Source organism: Sander vitreus, unplaced genomic scaffold, assembly GCF_031162955.1.
Source record: "Sander vitreus isolate 19-12246 unplaced genomic scaffold, sanVit1 ctg400_0, whole genome shotgun sequence".
Lineage (NCBI taxonomy): Eukaryota > Metazoa > Chordata > Actinopteri > Perciformes > Percidae > Sander > Sander vitreus.
In genome coordinates this window covers 46,790-65,000 of record NW_027595525.1, presented here as the reverse complement: position 1 = coordinate 65,000, position 18,211 = coordinate 46,790, and the positions used below count along the sequence as shown (strand labels likewise).

Genomic DNA, 18,211 nt, shown 5'->3' with positions numbered 1-18,211 from the left:
TGTACGTCCTGTAGGTGGTCTATGTCTCCTGTACGTCCTGTAGGTGGTCTTGGTGTCCTGTGCGTCCTGTAGGTGGTCTATGTCTCCTGTACGTCCTGTAGGTGGTCTTTGTCTCCTGTACGTCCTGTAGGTGGTCTTTGTCTCCTGTACGTCCTGTAGGTGGTCTTGGTGTCCTGTGCGTCCTGTAGGTGGTCTATGTCTCCTGTACGTTCTGTATGTGGTCTATGTCTCCTGTATGTCCTGTAGGTGGTCTTGGTGTCCCGTACGTCCTGTAGGTGTTCTATGTCTCCTGTACGTCCTGTAGGTGGTCTATGTCTCCTGTACGTCCTGTAGGTGGTCTTTGTCTCCTGTACGTCCTGTAGGTGGTCTTTGTCTGGTCTGTCCGTGGTTAAAAATGTCAGAAATAAAAAGCAGAAAGGTTGTAAAAATGGGTCAACAATTGTGACTAAAGGTGACAAAAAAAGATTGAAAAGCAACAAAAAGTAAAAAAAAAAAAAAAATGACTGAAGGTAAACTGAACAGAACATGTGACGTTTATGTCACTTTCTTCAATGTTTGTGTCTTTTTTCGGCCAGCTCTACGTGGTGTTGTGTTGGTTCTGCCGTAGCGTTGTTCTCCACACATAAAGTCGACACGAACAACTTCATTTGTCACTTTTTTTTTTTTTTACATTTCTTTTGCTTTTTTAAATGTTTTTGCCACTTTTCCACTGTTGTGTTGCTGTTTTCAAATTTTTGTCAGACATAAAGATCCACGGTGTCTCTGAGCTCCGGTCTGATTGTTCCTGTGTCTCGGCTCTCGGTCCCTTTAAGGTTTGGTGGGTCTACGGTGTCTCTGAGCTCTGGTGGGTCTACGGTGTCTCTGAGCTCTGGTGGGTCTACGGTGTCTCTGAGCTCCGGTCTGATTGTTCCTGTGTCTTGGCTCTCGGTCCCTTTATGGTTTGGTGGGTCCACCGTAACTCTGAGCCCAGAGTCCACAGTGTCTCTGAGCTCTGGTGGGTCTACGGTGTCTCTGAGCTCTGGTGGGTCTATGGGGTCTCTGAGCTCTGGTGGATCTACGGTGTCTCTGAGCTCTGGTGGGTCTACGGGGTCTCTGAGCTCTGGTGGGTCTACGGTGTCTCTGAGCTCTGGTGGGTCTACGGGGTCTCTGAGCTCTGGTGGGTCTACGGTGTCTCTGAGCTCTGGTGGGTCTATGGGGTCTCTGAGCTCTGGTGGGTCTACGGTGTCTCTGAGCCCCCGTGGATCCACGGTGTCGCTGAGCCCCCGTAGGTTCATGGTGTCTCTGATCCAGGACAGGAAGTTGCCAAGGCGGGTATAAACCCCGAACTTGCCGACAGCGGCACACTTCTCCCCCCAGCTGACCACGCCAGTCAGGAACCAGGTTCCTCGGTAGTTGACCAGGAACGGACCACCGCTGTCTCCGCTGCAGGCGTCCTGAGAGACAGACAGGTACCCAGCACAGAACATGTTGTCTGTTATCACCTGCAGACAGACAGGTTAGAGACAGACAGGTTAGAGACAGACAGGTACCCGGCACAGAACATGTTGTCTGTTATCACCTGCAGACAGACAGGTTAGAGACAGACAGGTTAGAGAGACAGACAGGTACCCAGCACAGAACATGTTGTCTGTTATCACCTGCAGACAGACAGGTTAGAGAGACAGAGAGACAGACAGGTTAGAGAGACAGAGAGACAGACAGGTTAGAGAGACAGACAGACAGGTTAGAGAGACAGGTTAGAGAGAGACAGACCGACAGGTTAGAGAGACAGACAGACAGACAGACAGGTTAGAGACAGACAGACAGACAGACAGGTTAGAGAGACAGGTTCGAGAGACATACAGACAGACAGGTTAGAGAGACAGACAGACAGAGAGACAGACAGGTTAGAGAGACAGACAGACAGGTAAGAGAGACAGACAGACCTATAAATTTGGTATAAATTGAATGGAGTTTGGTGTATAAATGAATCTCCTGCTTGAACTGAAACACCTCTTTGTGTCTCTGATCTAATCTTTATAATGTAGATGTGCTCACCTGTTCAGTAGAAGCAATGCATTCTGGGTAGCTGACAACAGGAAGCGTCACCTTCCTGAGGAAGCGGGAGGACCGACCCAGGTGTTGCGTGAGCCCCCAGCCCATCACCACGCCACGGTTTCCCGCCTGAAAACACCACATCAAAACTCAAAGCTTTCCTTAGATATAATGATTGTAGATCTAACATCATATCAAACCTGCTCGGAAATATTTCAAAGAAAAAAACTAAAAGAAAGCAGAGAAGTGATGCAGCTTTCAAACTAAAAGCTTCTCTTCTACAAGCCACTGCAGTGATGTACAGCAATCAGTTCAGTAGTCGCTTATATGTCAAATGTAAGGGGGCTGTAATGACTTTGTTACACGTTACATACTGGCAGCACAGTTGCCTGATGGTATGCATTGATGTGTGTGTGTGTTTGTGTGTGTTTGTGTGTGTTTGTGTGTGTGTGTGTGTGTGTGTGTGTGTGTGTGTGTGTGTGTGTGTGTGTGTGTGTGTGTGTGTGTGTGTGTGTGTGTGTATGTGTGTGTGTGTGTGTGTGTGTGTGTGTGTGTGTGTGTGTGTGTGTGTGTCTCTGTGTGTGTGATGGACCCACCAATGCACAACTCTCAGGTAAGTGAAATCCAACAGGTTTATTGGAGCACCGTGGCTCACAGGCAACGGTATCCAGATAAACAGGCGGTAATAAACACACAAGGACAGGGCAGATAACGAGACACAAGGGAGTGCAGACAATGGTCGTTTACGTAACCGCATACTATACTAGCATCACGTACTGATTTGGCCAAAATGTAGCACGTAGTATGCAAATAAAAGTAAAATCTCCATTACGCCTCAGACCAGTCTATCTCGTCTACTGTATCCCACAATGCAAAGTGCCGCAAAAATCACAACTGCAGATACCGTTGTGGAAAACAACTGGAAACTTTGTACATTGTTGGTCTGCTATGTCGTCACTGTGAGAAATCAACTATGTAGAGCTCAAATATGGACCATTTCATGAAAATGTATGGCTAACTGCAAAAACACACACTCACACACACACACACACACACACACACACACACACACACTCACACACACACACACACACACACACACATGGCAATAAAGTACTGAATCTTGCAAAATACTGTAAAAGTTCTGTAACAAAATATTACTGTAAAATAACGGTAGACTACTGTAAAGTAACGGACAGTGCAATACTGTAAATGGCTTCACAGTAACTTACTGGCAGCACAGATGCCAGTAAGTTACTGTAAAACAGCTAGGAAAGGTCAGTGTATAAGGAAAGAGTCCAGTTACCTGCAGCAGGTAAGTGGAGAGGTGTGGGTCAGGCAGGCAGGCAGGGATGGCAGTGTTGCCCAGGGCAACAGGGTGGGCCAGGTACAGCAGAGCGATGTCGCTGTCGAAGGTGAAGGAGTGGAAGTGAGGATGGACGAAAACCTTCTGGACTTTAATCCGCTGCTCACCTGGATCAGGACGATACTTATCATAATCACCTGCACACTCACACACACACACACACACACACACACACACACACACACAGAAAGTAAAAAAACTGCTGTGATAACCAAATCCACCAGACTCCATGCAAATAATCAGTACTTTTATCATTGTAAAACACATTTCATTCAAAGTGGACAGAAACTAAATAAAAATATCAAAAGCCATCTTGGTTCATCTTTCCACTGTTCCAACAATCACCACTCTGGTTTGGTTGAAATAAACCCTTAATTCATCCATTTACATGTGGAGATATGCTGGCTCTATACACGCTAAAAGTCCTGATTATTTACATGGAGTCTGGTGGAGATATGCTGGCTCTATACACGCTAAAAGTCCTGATTATTTACATGGAGTCTGGTGGAGATATGCTGGCTCTATACACGCTAAAAGTCCTGATTATTTACATGGAGTCTGGTGGAGATATGCTGGCTCTATACACGCTAAAAGTACTGATTATTTACATGGAGTCTGGTCGGTTTTGTGATGGTGATTTCGGGGCTGTTTCATGTTAAACAAAAAGGATCTTACTGTTTAATATGAAAGTACACACCTATAGTCACATGATCTATAGTCTCCTCGAGGCAGTGAGCAGCAGAGATGACCCAGCGATCGGAAACCAGAGTTCCTCCACAGAAACCATAACCATCAGACCTGCGTAGCAGAACCTGAACACACAAACACACACACACATACACACTTTTTTTTTTTAACAGTTTTTCGACATTTTAACAACGTTTTTGATGTTTTATTCCAAGGTTTTGGTTAACATTCTTGCAGCTTTTTTCAACCTTTTTTTCCGCATGTCAGAATCAGAATCAGAAAAGCTTTATTGCCAAGTACATTTTTTACACATACAAGGAATTTGTTTTAGTGTTGTAGGTGCACGTCACACATTCTCTAAAATAAGTTAAACAAGCAGGTTAACCAGAACAAACAATATAAGTATAAATATATGGAGAGAGTCAGGGTGGGTTCCGGGCCTTGTTGATAAGTCTAGTAGCAGAGGGGAAAAAACTGTCCTTGTGACGTTAGGTTTTGGTCCTGATGGACCTCAGCCTCCTGCCAGAGGGGAGTGTCTCAAAGAGTTTGTTGCCGGGGTGTTGATGGTCTGTGAGTCGGAGAAGTCTTTCCCCAGCTTCACATGCTGCTTCCTGTCAGACAGGAAGTCAGTGATCCACCTGCAGGTGGAGTCAGACACGCCTAGCTGGGAGAGTTTCTCCTGAAGCAGAGCGGGGATGATGGTGTTAAAGGCAGAGCTGAAGTCCACAAACAGGATCCTGGCGTAGGTTCCTGCGGAGTCCAGGTGCCGGAGGATGTAGTGGAGGGCCAGGTTGACTGCATCGTCTACAGACCTATTGGCTCTGTAGGCAAACTGCAGGGGGTCCAGGAGGGGGTCCAGGAGGGGGTCCAGGAGGGGGTCGGTGATGGCTTTGAGGTGAGAAAGCACAAGGCGTTCAAAGGACTTCATAACCACAGAGGTCAGGGCGACGGGTCTGAAGTCATTAAGTCCTGTTGGTGGGGAGGTGTTGAAAATGTCTGTGAACACTGGAGACAGCTGGTTAGCGCAGTGCTTCAAGCTAGATGGGGAGACAGCATCTGGTCCAGCAGCTTTCCTGGGGTTCTGTCTCCTGAACAGTCTGTTGACGTCTTCCTCATTGATGGAGAGAGTCGTCACTGAGGTATTGGGGAGGTGGAGGGGGGGACCTTTAAGGTGGGGGAGGTGGAGGTGATGCACTGTAGCTGGAGCTGTTGGGAGGTGTCACGGGGGTTGGTGTCAGGGAAGACCCATTGTCAATCAAAGCAACAGTAGAACTCATTAAGGTCGTTGGCTAGGCGTCGGTCGTCGGTGGAGTGGGAGACTTTGGGCTTGAAGCTGGTGATCTGTTTGAGCCCTCTCCAGACAGAAGCAGAGTCGTTCGCTGAGAACTGGTTTTGGAGTTTCTCAGACTAGTACCGTTGTTTAGCCTCTTTCACCGCCTCGCCAAACTTGTACTTTGCTTCTTTAAGTCCGTCTTTGTCCCCACTCCTGAACGCGTCTGCCTTATCCAACCATAACCTTCTGAGTTTGGCTGTGAACCAGGGTTTGTCATTGTTGTAACTCACCCTGGTGCTTGATGGAACACAGCAGTCCTCACAGAAGCTGATGTATGACGTCACAGCCTCTGTGTACTCATCCAGACTGTTGGTTGCAGTCCTGAACACATCAGTGGAGTCCAAACACAACTGGAGATCCTGCGGCGGGATGTCAACACCGACCAGAATGAATAAATGGAACTCACGGGGTGAATAAAAAGGCTTACAGTTTATGATGAAATATTCCAGGTCAGGAGAACAATGCTGCTGGATCAAGTTGTTGCACCAGCCGCTGTTGATGTAGAAACAGATTCCTCCACCTTTAGTTTTGCCGGAGAGGTCCGTGTCTCTGTCCGCTCTGTAGAGCTGGAAGCCTGCCAGCTGCAGCGCAGAGTCCGGTATTAATCCACAGAGCCACGTCTCTGTGAAGCACAAAACAGCAGATGAAGAAAAGTTCCTGTTTCCCCCCAACAGCAGTTGTAATTCTTCCAGTTTGTTGGGCAGTGAACGCACATTAGAGAGAAATATGCCCGGTAACGTTGTGCGTAATCCTCGCTGGCGGAGACGCACCAGCGCACCAGCCCATTTCCCTCTCCTCCGACGTTTCACTGCGTGAGCAAAGGTGAGCGCACCTTTGACTAGAATGTCCAAAATTTCCAGTGTAGGGAGAAGAAAAGTAGGAAATAAATCCTCTGGCGTTGTTCCCCTGATGTTCAAGAGCTCTTCGCTGGAGAAAGAGATCCGCGTACCATCGCAAAAAACAAAGTTAAAACACAAAACAAAACAAAACATTGCACACAGACACACCGAGTCGACCGTCTGCGGCGCCATCTAAGATCTTAGATGTTCATGCTTTGCTACTGTCATAACTACTACGGCCACTAGAGGGCTCCGTAATAACTATTACGGCCACTAGAGGGCTCAGTAATAACTACTACGGCCACTAGAGGGCTCAGTAATAACTACTACGGCCACTAGAGGGCTCCGTAATAACTACTACGGCCACCAGAGGGCTCAGTAATAACTACTACGGCCACTAGAGGGCTCCGTAATAACTACTACGGCCACTAGAGGCCTCAGTAATAACTACTACGGCCACCAGAGGCCTCAGTAATAACTACTACGGCCACCAGAGGGCTCCGTAATAACTACTACGGCCACTAGAGGGCTCAGTAATAACTACTACGGCCACTAGAGGGCTCAGTAATAACCATGCCATTAGAAACCTAAAGGTCAGAATGACGCTGGAGCGGGGAGGACAGGGAGTTTTTTCAGGGACGAAAGTCTCTTAAATTTGTGTAAAATGTCTCCTCACCTGCCAGGGACTCCCCCCTGGTTTATCCAAGACCCCCCCCACGATACGAGTCATCCCCACCGTCTCGTTGTCGCTCCGTCCCGACGTTTGATTCGCTGCCGGCTCGTCCTCTGTCTCCGTTGCGTTCTGCAGGATGGCCGCCCAGCCGTTGGTGCTGCTGGCGTCCAACATGGCGTCCGTCTCTCGGTCAGAGCGACTTCGGTACGATGACAGATCTGACTGCTGACGGCCGCAGGGGAACGCCGCTGAATAGGAAGAGGAAAGATTTAGACCTTCAGACTCAAAACAACAGCATGGTAGTCAAAACTAAATATAAAGTAACTAAGTAAATAAGTAGGTAAGTAAATAAGTAACTAAATAAGTAAATAAGTAAATAAGAAAGTAAGTAGGTAAGTAAGTAAATAAGTAGTTAAATAAATAAGTGAGTAACTAAGTAACAACATAAGCAAGGTACTTCATTGTCACATACATGTAGCGAAATTCATTCTCTGCATTTAACCCATCCCTCAAGGGAGCAGTGGGCAGCCAATCACAGGACCCTGGGACCAACTCCAGATCTGAGCCAGTGCCTTGCTCAAGGGCACTGACTGGAAAACCTAGTACATGTTTTTTGATGGTGGGGGAAACCGGAGCACCCAGAGAAAACCCACGCAAACACAGAGAGAACATACAAACTCCACACAGAAAGGCCTGAGATTAGAACCCAGAACCTTCTTGCTGTGAGGCCACAGTGCTAACCATTGGGCCACATGCTGCCCAGGTAAAGTAAGTAGGTAAGTTAATAAGTGAGTAAGTGATAAATAAGTAAGGGGCAGTATGTTTCCAAATGTCTCCGTTTTAGAGGCTTTGAGTGTTACCAGTTGGGGAGCAGCTGCGTCCATCGGGGTCCAGTTTGAATCCGTCAGCGCAGCCACACTGAACTCCAGCGCCCCCTGGCAGGTCGGAGCAGTACTGCATACAGCCGCCGTTTTTGTAGTTACACTCCAACACCTCTGCAAACAACCAACAGCATCCATTCGTTAGGCTGGAGCATCTGGGTACTTCGCTAAACGTCAAGGCGCACCCCCTTTTGGGGGGATAGAAAACAGAAGATCCCATAGAAGTCCATGAAATTTGATGTACCTGAGTCGCAGGTCTGTAATTGGTTGTCTACCTGAGTCGCAGGTCTGTGATTGGTTGTCTCCCTGAGTCACAGTTCTGTGATTGGTTGACTAGCTGAGTAACAGGTCTGTGATTGGTTGTCTACCTGAGTCACAGTTCTGTGATTAGTTGTCTACCTGAGTCGCAGGTCTGTGATTGGTTGTCTACCTGAGTCGCAGGTCTGTGATTGGTTGTCTACCTGAGTCGCAGGTCTGTGATTGGTTGTTTACCTGATTCGCAGGTCTTGCCGCGGTACTGCGGGGAACAGAGACACAGGAAGTGTCCGCGGTCCAGAGTGCACATTCCTCGGTTCTGACAGGGGTTGGTCCGACACGGGTCCAGATCTGCCACGCAGGAGAGACACTCAAAACATCAAAATGGTTCCCGGGTTAGCTCAGTGGTTAGAGCAGGCACTCATATAGATGTTTCTTCCTTAACACAGAAGGTCCAGGGTTCAAGACTGACCTGTGACAATTACCTGCATGTCTTGCCCCAACCAAAAATGTACAAAAAGCATCAAAAACATTGAAAGAAGCAACAGAAACAAAAAATAGCTGGTAATCAGTGATACATTTCAATGATCCCAAATCAATCTTAACCTTCGTGTTGTACTCCTGTCCACTATGCCATGTTTTCTCGGTCCAAAAAAAAAAATGTCCCCGACATTTTCAAGCTTTTTCCGTCATTTTTGTCACTTGTTTCAACGTTCTTTAATCTTTATTTATATCCAAATGTTATCAAATTTAATAAAACACCCAAATTCAATGAAAGTAGTGAACTGATCATTTATTTTCCTTGTGAAGAGCGTCGTAGAGAACCAGCCACATCATTTTTTTTTGACATTTTGGTTGATAGAAACCCAAACTTCTGATATAGAAACTTTTACAAAATGGGTCATATTTGACCCGAGGACAACAGGAGGATTAAATCAATTTCAGATTATTTTTTTAAATGATGGATCTACGATGCAGGAGCGGCACTCAAAAAAACATAAAAGTAAAAGCCTAATAAATGTTTCCCAAAGATGGTTTCTGTCATTTTAGGAAGTTCTCAACCCGCTGATGATTGTTCAAGTGTTCATTTTTCTGATCAGTTTACTTTTTATTATTTATTTGATGCCATAAAAACGGGCTAAAATCTCATGATTAACAGCTGAGATCAAGGGCGTAAATCCCAGGGGGGTCTGGGGGATCGGGGGGGATCGGGGGGGGTCCCTCCCATCTAAGGGTTGTCCCCCCCCCTAGAAATAGCATTAAAACTATGGTGTGTATTGTAAATAACATAATGATGTATACTTAAAATATCTGTGTAAGTAGTAAAACAATACAAACCCCAAAACATGCTTTTTAAGTTTAGAAACATTTTGAGTCCCCCCTCCCTTGCCTCACAGTGGTTTGGTCCACTGCCTGCTGTAGGATCTGCACTAGACTCCCAGTCCCATCAGGTAGTGACAGGAGTGTAGTAAGTAGACGGTTCAAGGCTGTTTTAGTCACATTAAACATCGGATGAAGTTGTTCTTTTCTCAAATAGAAATGATGCTGAGTAATTAATGAATTAGTCATGACAAAATGTTTGCTATGTTAGTGTAATATAATGTAACGTTACCTAGCTTATAGCTTGTTGGATAGAATAATCCATAAACCACGGCAATAAGCCTAACGTTATGTGTGTGAACTGATATTAGGGTTAATATTGAAGATCTACAGGTGTGTTTTGCTGAATATGAAGTTAAGTGGCTGATCAGTTAAATATATATCCTCTGTCCCAGAAGAAAATTAATATTTATGTGGAGGACGCAAGATCATTTTAGAATTATAATATCACCGCATGGTGAACCTATGAACCTAACTCATATTCAGACATCTGACGTTAAAGATTTGTGTTGTTAAAAATGACAGAGAAAAGAAGAACAGACATAAGATCGTTTTTCAGTAGGCCTACACCAAAACACTGAGGAACAGGGAGACCAGGGACAGTCAGGTGGAGAGTCTCAGGAAGACCAGGGACAGTCAGGTGTATTCTCAGAGAGACCAGGGACAGTCAGGTGGAGAGTCTCAGGGAGACCAGGGACAGTCAGGTGGAGAGTCTCAGGGAGACCAGGGACAGTCAGGTGTAGTCTCAGGGAGACCAGGGACAGTCAGGTGTAGAGTCTGAGGGAGACCAGGGACAGTCAGGTGTATTGTCTCAGGGAGACCAGGGACAGTCAGCTGTAGTCTCAGGGAGACCAGAGACAGTCAGGTGGAGAGTCTCAGGGAGACCAGGGACAGTCAGGTGTATTGTCTCAGGGAGACCAGGGACAGTCAAGTGGAGAGTCTTAGGGAGACCAGATACAGTCAGGTGTAGAGTCTCAGGGAGACCAGGGACAGTCAGATGTAGTCTCAGGGAGACCAGGGACAGTCAGGTGGAGAGTCTCAGGGAGACCAGGGACAGTCAGCTGTAGTCTCAGGGAGACCAGGGACAGTCAGGTGGAGAGTCTCAGGGAGACCAAGGACAGTCAGCTGTAGTCTCAGGGAGACCAGGGACAGTCAGGTGGAGAGTCTCAGGGAGACCAGGGACAGTCAGGTGGAGAGTCTCAGGGAGACCAGGGACAGTCAGCTGTACTCTCAGGGAGACCAGAGACAGTCAGGTGGAGAGTCTCAGGGAGACCAGGGACAGTCAGCTGTAGTCTCAGGGAGACCAGGGACAGTCAGGTGGAGAGTCTCAGGTAGACCAGGGACAGTCAGGTGTAGAGTATCAGGGAGACCAGGGACAGTCAGGTGGAGAGTCTCAGGGAGACCAGGGACAGTCAGCTGTAGTCTCAGGGAGACCAGGGACAGTCAGGTGGAGAGTCTCAGGGAGACCAGGGACAGTCAGGTGGAGAGTCTCAGGAAGACCAGGGACAGTCAGCTGTACTCTCAGGGAGACCAGAGACAGTCAGCTGTAGTCTCAGGGAGACCAGGGACTGTCAGGTGTAGAGTATTAGGGAGACCAGGGACAGTCAGGTGGAGAGTCTCAGGGAGACCAGGGACAGTCAGGTGGAGAGTCTCAGGGAGACCAGGGAAAGTCAGGTGGAGAGTCTCAGGGAGGCCAGAGACAGTCAGGTGGAGAGTCTCAGGGAGGCCAGAGACAGTCAGGTGGAGAGTCTCAGGGAGACCAGGGACAGTCAGGTGGAGAGTCTCAGGTAAGTGTGTTGAGCTCAGTTCATATTTGTGGAGGTGTGTGTCTGTCAGGGTGAGCAGATGATCTTCACCAGCGGCTCACTCATTTACATTATTATTCACAAAAGCATTGTACTTCTTTTATATGGGGACATTTTTTCAAAATAAGTCATTATGTTTGCTTGATTGTAAACAACTTAAACATAAATACATGGTTTTAAAGAAGAATATTTTGGTCAATTTAGTCATCTTTTTTATTGAATCAAGAGAAACACTGAAAAGAAGTATAATGGTACAGTCTCCATGTTACACTAATGGTAGTATTAAGGCTTTCCTCTGTGTACACACGTCCTCTACGAGTATAATTGGCTGTATTATTTGTGTCCCCTTCAAAAATTGCTCTTCAGAAATTTTATGTTTATTGTCCCCCCCCCTACTGTTAGATCAGATTTACGCCCATGACTGAGATTAACTCCCTTCCCTTTGTACAGAGTGGAGACACTGCGGCCATCTTTAGAGACCGACTGTGGCACGGACACACACCGAACACGATATATAAGTAACAGAAACACTCAAACACCTGCTGCTGGTCGCGACACAAACACAGAAAATATACTCACTAGTGTATTTGTACCAGAACTCCATCTGTGGAAGAAGAAAGTAAGAGTTAATATGCAGGTTATTGCATTCATTAAATAGTGAGCAGTGTTGGGAGTAACGCATTCCAAAAGTAATGCAATTACAGTAATGTATGTGTTTTTGCTGTAACGCAGTAATATAACGTATTATTAATTAAATGTTGGTAATATTATACCCATTACAATCTCAGTAACGTGAGTTACAACGCATTTAACCTGACATTTAGTGCCGTTTGTTTTTTTAGAATTCACCAACACCGCCAAACATTTCAGCACAGAGAAAAAAAGTCTGCAAGTGTTATTTCCTGTTGCTGGATTCAATGGTTGAGATGACTGCAGAGACAGATACATTTGCGAGATGGATATTATTTTCAGGAGTTGTTTACGTGGCATTGAAGCGAACTGTCCCGTCACTGTTCCCGTGGTCAGAACCAGAACCAGAGGCAGTGGGCTAGGGACATCTGTGTCCTGTCAGTGTTCCCGTGGTCAGAACCAGAACCAGAGACAGTGGGCTAGGGACATCTGTGTCCTGTCACTGTTCCCGTGGTCAGAACCAGAACCAGAGACAGTGGGCTAGGGACATCTGTGTCCTGTCACTGTTCCCGTGGTCAGAACCAGAACCAGAGACGGTAGGCTAGGGACATCTGGGTCCTGTCACTGTTCCTGTGGTCAGAACCAGAACCAGAGACGGTAGGCTAGGGAAATCTGTGTCCCGTCACTATTCCCGTGGTCAGAGCCAGAACCAGAGACGGTAGGCTAGGGAAATCTGTGTCCCGTCAGTGTTCCCGTGGTCAGAGCCAGAACCAGAGACGGTAGGCTAAGGACGTGCCTCTTTCCAGGCAGCACATTCTTTTTTATGTGCCATCTGACATAAAATTAATATTGAGCAGAATTGAGTTTAGCCTATTGGTCCGGCCCTCCACAACAGTCCCTGTTTCTCATGTGGCCCCTTGGGAAAATTAATTGCCCACCCCTGCCTTAGAGGGTTGCCTCCCTAAGCCTACAGGTTGGGGGAGGGGAGGCAGCCTCTGCCGTGAAAGAGGCAAAACAGCGGTTTGGCAGAAGTTTGGAGAAGACACAGAGGTAATTGGCAGGTGGAAGGAGCACTTTGAGGAACTTGCCCTCTAAGGTAGAGGCAGAGCTGGAGGCTGATAGAAGTGACTGAGGTAATCAAACAACTCCACAATAGCAACGCCTGAAAGCTCTGGGTGTGGGGGGGCTGTCTTGGATGGCACGCCTCTTCAACAGTGCATGGAAGTCTGGGATAGTGGGGTGGCAGTAGCTCAGTCAGTAGGGACTTGGGTTGGGAACCGGAGTCCCCATACAGACCAAAGTATGGTGGTAAACCGGTAGTTGTAGAGGTGCCAGTTCATCTCCTGGGCACTGCCAAGGTGATCTTGAGCAAGGCACCGAACCCCCCAAGCAGTACTGCCAACTGCTCAGGGCGCCATTCCATGGGCAGCTACCTCACTCTGACATCTCTCCATTAGTGCATGTATAGGTACTGAGCATGTGTGTGTAATTCAGGCCTATGTGTAATGTGTGGAATAACAAAAGAGTGAAAACATTGTAATTTCTCCTTGCGGGATTAATAAAGTATACATTATTATTATTAAGGAGTGGCAGACCAGGGTGGTGGTTCCCCTGTTTAAAAAGGGGGACCAGAGAGTGAGTGCCAATTACAGGGGTATCACACCTCTCAGTCTCCCTGGTAAAGTCTACTCCAAGGTGCTGGAAAGGAGGGTTCAGCCGATAGAGGAACAATGCGGATTCTGTCCTGGTCGTGGAACAATGGACCAGCTCTTTACTCTCGCAAGGATCCTGGAGGGAGCCTGGGAGTATGCCCATCTGGTCTAAATGTGTTTTGTGGATCTGGAGAAGGCATATGACCTGGTCCCCCGGGAGATACTGTGGGAGGTGCTGCGGGAGTACAGGGTGAGGGGGTCCCTTCTCAGGGCCATCCAATCCCTGTATGACCAAAGCGAGTGTTGTATGATTCAGAGAATGTCGGACCCAAATGCAGAGACAACAGGCAGTCGTAAGCTTGAGGATTTAATACCATAAAATCCATACAAACAAACACAATCCAATACAGAAACAATGATCTGACAACAGACAAAGACAACACAGAGACTAAATACACGAGGTAATGAGGTGAAACAAGGGACAGGTGACACGAGGGCTCAGGAACAGGTGAAACACATCAGGGTGGGGCAGACAATCACAAAGGTGGGAAAACACAAGGCAGGAAGTAAAACAAGACATGACAAGGGAGAAAAACAGACTACAAAATAAAACATGAAACTGTAACACATACACAACCATAACAGCGAGACATGGACTATTTATTTGGTTATGGACAGGATATCGAGACGTAGTCGGGGTGGGGAGAGGTTGCAGTTTGGTGGACTGGGGATCTCATTGCAGCGTTTGCAGATGATGTGGTCCTGATGGCAACATTGCACTGGATTGGCAGCTGGGATGAGGATCAGCACCTCTAAATCTGAGGCCATGGTTTTCAGCAGGAATCCGATGGAGTGCCTTCTCCAGGTAGGGAATGAGTCCTTACCCCATGTAAAGGAGTTCAAGTACCTCAGGGTTTTGTTCCCAAGCGAGGGGACAATGGAGCGGGAGATTTGGAAAACTACAACAACACACTTTGAGCTAGCGAGCTACACGCGGAAAACGTCATGTTTTGAAGGAAATTTGGATGCTGGAACAAGACAGGCCAGATTGGTTCTTTCAGGGAATGATTGTAAAGATTTATAAACATTATGTTTAGATCATTTCCTCTCTAACTGGGAGGTTTTAATAAGAATATGTTAGATCATTTCCTCTCTAACTGGGAGGTTTTAATAAGAATATGTTAGATCATTTCCTCTCTAACTGGGAGGTTTTATAAAGAATATGTTAGATCATTTCCTCTCTAACTGGGAGGTTTTAATAAGAATATGTTAGATCATTTCCTCTCTAACTGGGAGGTTTTATAAAGAATATGTTAGATCATTTCCTCTCTAACTGGGAGGTTTTATAAAGAATATGTTAGATCATTTCCTCTCTAACTGGGAGGTTTTATAAAGAATATGTTAGATCATTTCCTCTCTAACTGGGAGGTTTTATAAAGAATATGTTAGATCATTTCCTCTCTAACTGGGAGGTTTTATAAAGAATATGTTAGATCATTTCCTCTCTAACTGGGAGGTTTTAATAAGAATATGTTAGATCATTTCCTCTCTAACTGGGAGGTTTTGGGAGTGATTGGTGGGATTGCTGTGGACGAAGTACACACGGAGAAACACTGGTAAGAGATTCAAGATTCAAAATTCAAGATTCAAGATTATTTTATTATCATTCCAAAAAACACTTCAGGAAGTGCAGTGTAGAACGAAAAAATTACGTTTCATTGGACCACCATAAAAACAGACCCATCAGCAGCTAGAATAATGCAATTCTAAATAAATTAATAACTATGGTGCAGGAAAAATATGATATATAAATAAGAGAGCCAATGAGGTTTAACCATGTATCAGCTAATTTAAATAGCTCACGTTACTGGATTGTGTCTAACTTCTTAGCTGTACATCTGTATCTGTATCTATGTTCTTACCGTCTTCTCGGCGGTTTCTTACCGTCTTCTCGGCGGTCCGGAAGATCTCAGCGGCCTCTTCCTGCGAGCAGCGCTCTTCGTTACATTCCCGCTCCAGGTCTCCGGGCAACATCTCCTCCAGGAGGAAGGAGTTGGCTCGGCGCCTCCGGGACACCACGCCCAGGATCTGACCCGCTGCCGGCCGCTCCAAGAACACTGGATGAGGGGTGGACACAATAACAGAAACACTGAGGGAAGGGTGGACCGATCAAGTTCAGGATCCAATTTAAAGTTCTAGGTTAAGTTCTAAGGCTTATAAAGCTTTGCATGGTCTGGCACCTGTTTATATCTCAGACCTGCTCCATCTATACACTACTAACAGGTCTCAGGTCTTCTAACCAAGGACTAGACCTGTTTATATCTCAGACCTGCTCCATCTATACACTACTAACAGGTCTCAGGTCTTCTAACCAAGGACTAGACCTGTTTATATCTCAGACCTGCTCCATCTATACACTACTAACAGGTCTCAGGTCTTCTAACCAAGGACTAGACCTGTTTATATCTCAGACCTGCTCCATCTATACACTACTAACAGGTCTCAGGTCTTCTAACCAAGGACTAGACCTGTCTATATCTCAGACCTGCTCCATCTATACACTACTAACAGGTCTCTCATGTCTTCTAACCAAGGACTAGACCTGTTTATATCTCAGACCTGCTCCATCTATACACTACTAACAGGTCTCAGGTCTTCTAACCAAGGACTAGACCTGTTTATATCTCAGACCTGCTCCATCTATACACTACTAACAGGTCTCAGGTCTTCTAACCAAGGACTAGACCTGTTTATATCTCAGACCTGCTCCATCTATACATTACTAACCGGTCTCTCATGTCTATGACCAGGGATTACTGGTGGTCCCACGCACTCATCTAAAAACTAAAGGTGACCATTCCTTCGAAGCAGTAGCTCCAAACCTCCAAAACGCTCTTCCTACTGTCCTAAGTTCTGCAGTCTCTGTTGAAGCTTTTAAAAAAACAGCTGATGACACACTTGTTTAAATTTGATTTTTGACTCTTGTTTGTAAACTTTGGGTTTTAGGTTTTCATCGTTGAAATGATTATCATTGGTCATTCAATAATTATTTTCTTTTTTCCCTTGTTTATTTTCTATTGGCTTGTACTGTATTTTTACAAATGTTTATTATGTGAAGCACTTTGTGACTTTGTCTGTAAAAGGTGCTATATCAAATAAACATCTTATTATTATTAATAATAATAGAAACACTGAGGGAGGAGTGGACACAATAACAGAAACACTCAGCCTGCAGGCGGAGAGCTGAAAAAAATATTGTGAAGACAAAGTTCTCTGTAAAATTAAAGGACAATTCCGGCACAAAATGAACCTAGGGGTTAATTACACATGATTACCGACCGTTCTCTGGGACATTTTTTCATGCTAATTGAATGTGACCAGTGTTAGCTCAAACTGCAATAGCATTATAAGGGTCCATATATGTAAACCAAAGCATTGAGAACATTGTAAGTGTACAGTTTATTAAAAAGATAGATTATAAAGACAGTAGTATACATGTGGGTGCCATCTTGGGAAAGCATTCAGGACCAGTTGAACGATGAACGGCGTGCAGCCAGTAACCAGTTACATGATCAAGCACGGCGTTCATCATTCGACTGGTCGTGACTGCTTTCCCAAGATGGCGTCTGCTTGTAAACATTAACGCTACTGTCTTTATAATCTATATTTTTAACTGTCTGTACATTTACAAAGTTCTCAATGCTTCGGTTAACATGTAGGGACCCTTATTATGCTACTGTGAAAGTGTGGTGATAGTTTGAGCCTATTTAGTGGTGTAGAAATAGAGATTTACCCTCTGCCCCAACAACTAGCGTTATAAGGTAATTAGTGGTTTGAGCTAAAACTGGTCACATTGGATTAGCATGAAAACAGATCCCAGAGAACGGTCGACTCGGTACACATATGTAATTAACCCCTAGGTTCATTTTGCACCGGAATTGTCCAATAAAAGTTCATCAATGTAATAGAACTTTTACTTAAGTATAAGTATACTTTATTACAGAAAACAAGCCATTGCCAAGCAGCATCCTGCACTTCATCGAGGCTGGCTCCTAAAGGGAGCCAGTTAGTGTGCATGGAGATGTGCTCAACTGACATCCAAGCCATCATCCACAATGGGACAAGCAGTCAGAAAACAAGCCCTGAAATCTCCATCACCAAGCCCACCGGACTGCACCGATTTCTTGGCGGAAAACCGATGAATCTGGCAACATTTCTGCAGCCAACAGAGTTTTACCAGACAAACAAATAACTTTGCAATGTTACCCGCCAAAGTTAACTTTTACATGCATTTAGGGGGGTTGGCAGTGTCGTGAAAGAATCCAATCGGGCCATTAAAACTACTTAATATTTGATATTATTTATTGTCTTACCTGAACTTTCAATGAGAATCGAGCAGCTGAGCAGAATGCAGAGAGTCAAATAGGAGGACAGCAGCATTTCTTTGTCTCTTTTTTTATCTTTCTGTCTCTCTGTCTCTGTCTCTCTCTCTCGCTCTCTCTCTTTCTCTTCCTGTGTATCTCTCTTTCTTTCTGTCTGTCTGTCTGTCTCTCTTTCTGTCTGTCTCTCTCTCTTTCTTTCTCTCTCCCTCTCTTCTCTCTATCTGTCTCTCTCTGTCTCTCTGTCTTTCTCTCTCTCTGTCTCTCTCTCTTTCTGTCTCTGTTTCTCTCTCTCTG

At 45.7% G+C, this 18,211-nt stretch overlaps 1 protein-coding gene across 1 annotated transcript; it reads right to left on the bottom strand.

The window, feature by feature from the left end:
* Positions 1 to 737: 737 nt before the first annotated feature.
* On the bottom strand, positions 738 to 17,975 carry LOC144513989 (coagulation factor X). Its single transcript, XM_078245178.1, has 10 exons — positions 17,909 to 17,975; positions 15,480 to 15,652; positions 11,833 to 11,857; positions 8,306 to 8,419; positions 7,793 to 7,927; positions 6,936 to 7,180; positions 4,098 to 4,212; positions 3,341 to 3,537; positions 2,038 to 2,163; positions 738 to 1,481 (listed from the first exon to the last, which is right to left on the bottom strand). Exons 1-10 carry the CDS (start codon positions 17,973 to 17,975, stop codon positions 738 to 740), a joined length of 1,941 nt encoding a protein of 646 aa, XP_078101304.1.
* Between the last annotated feature and the right edge of the window lie 236 nt (positions 17,976 to 18,211).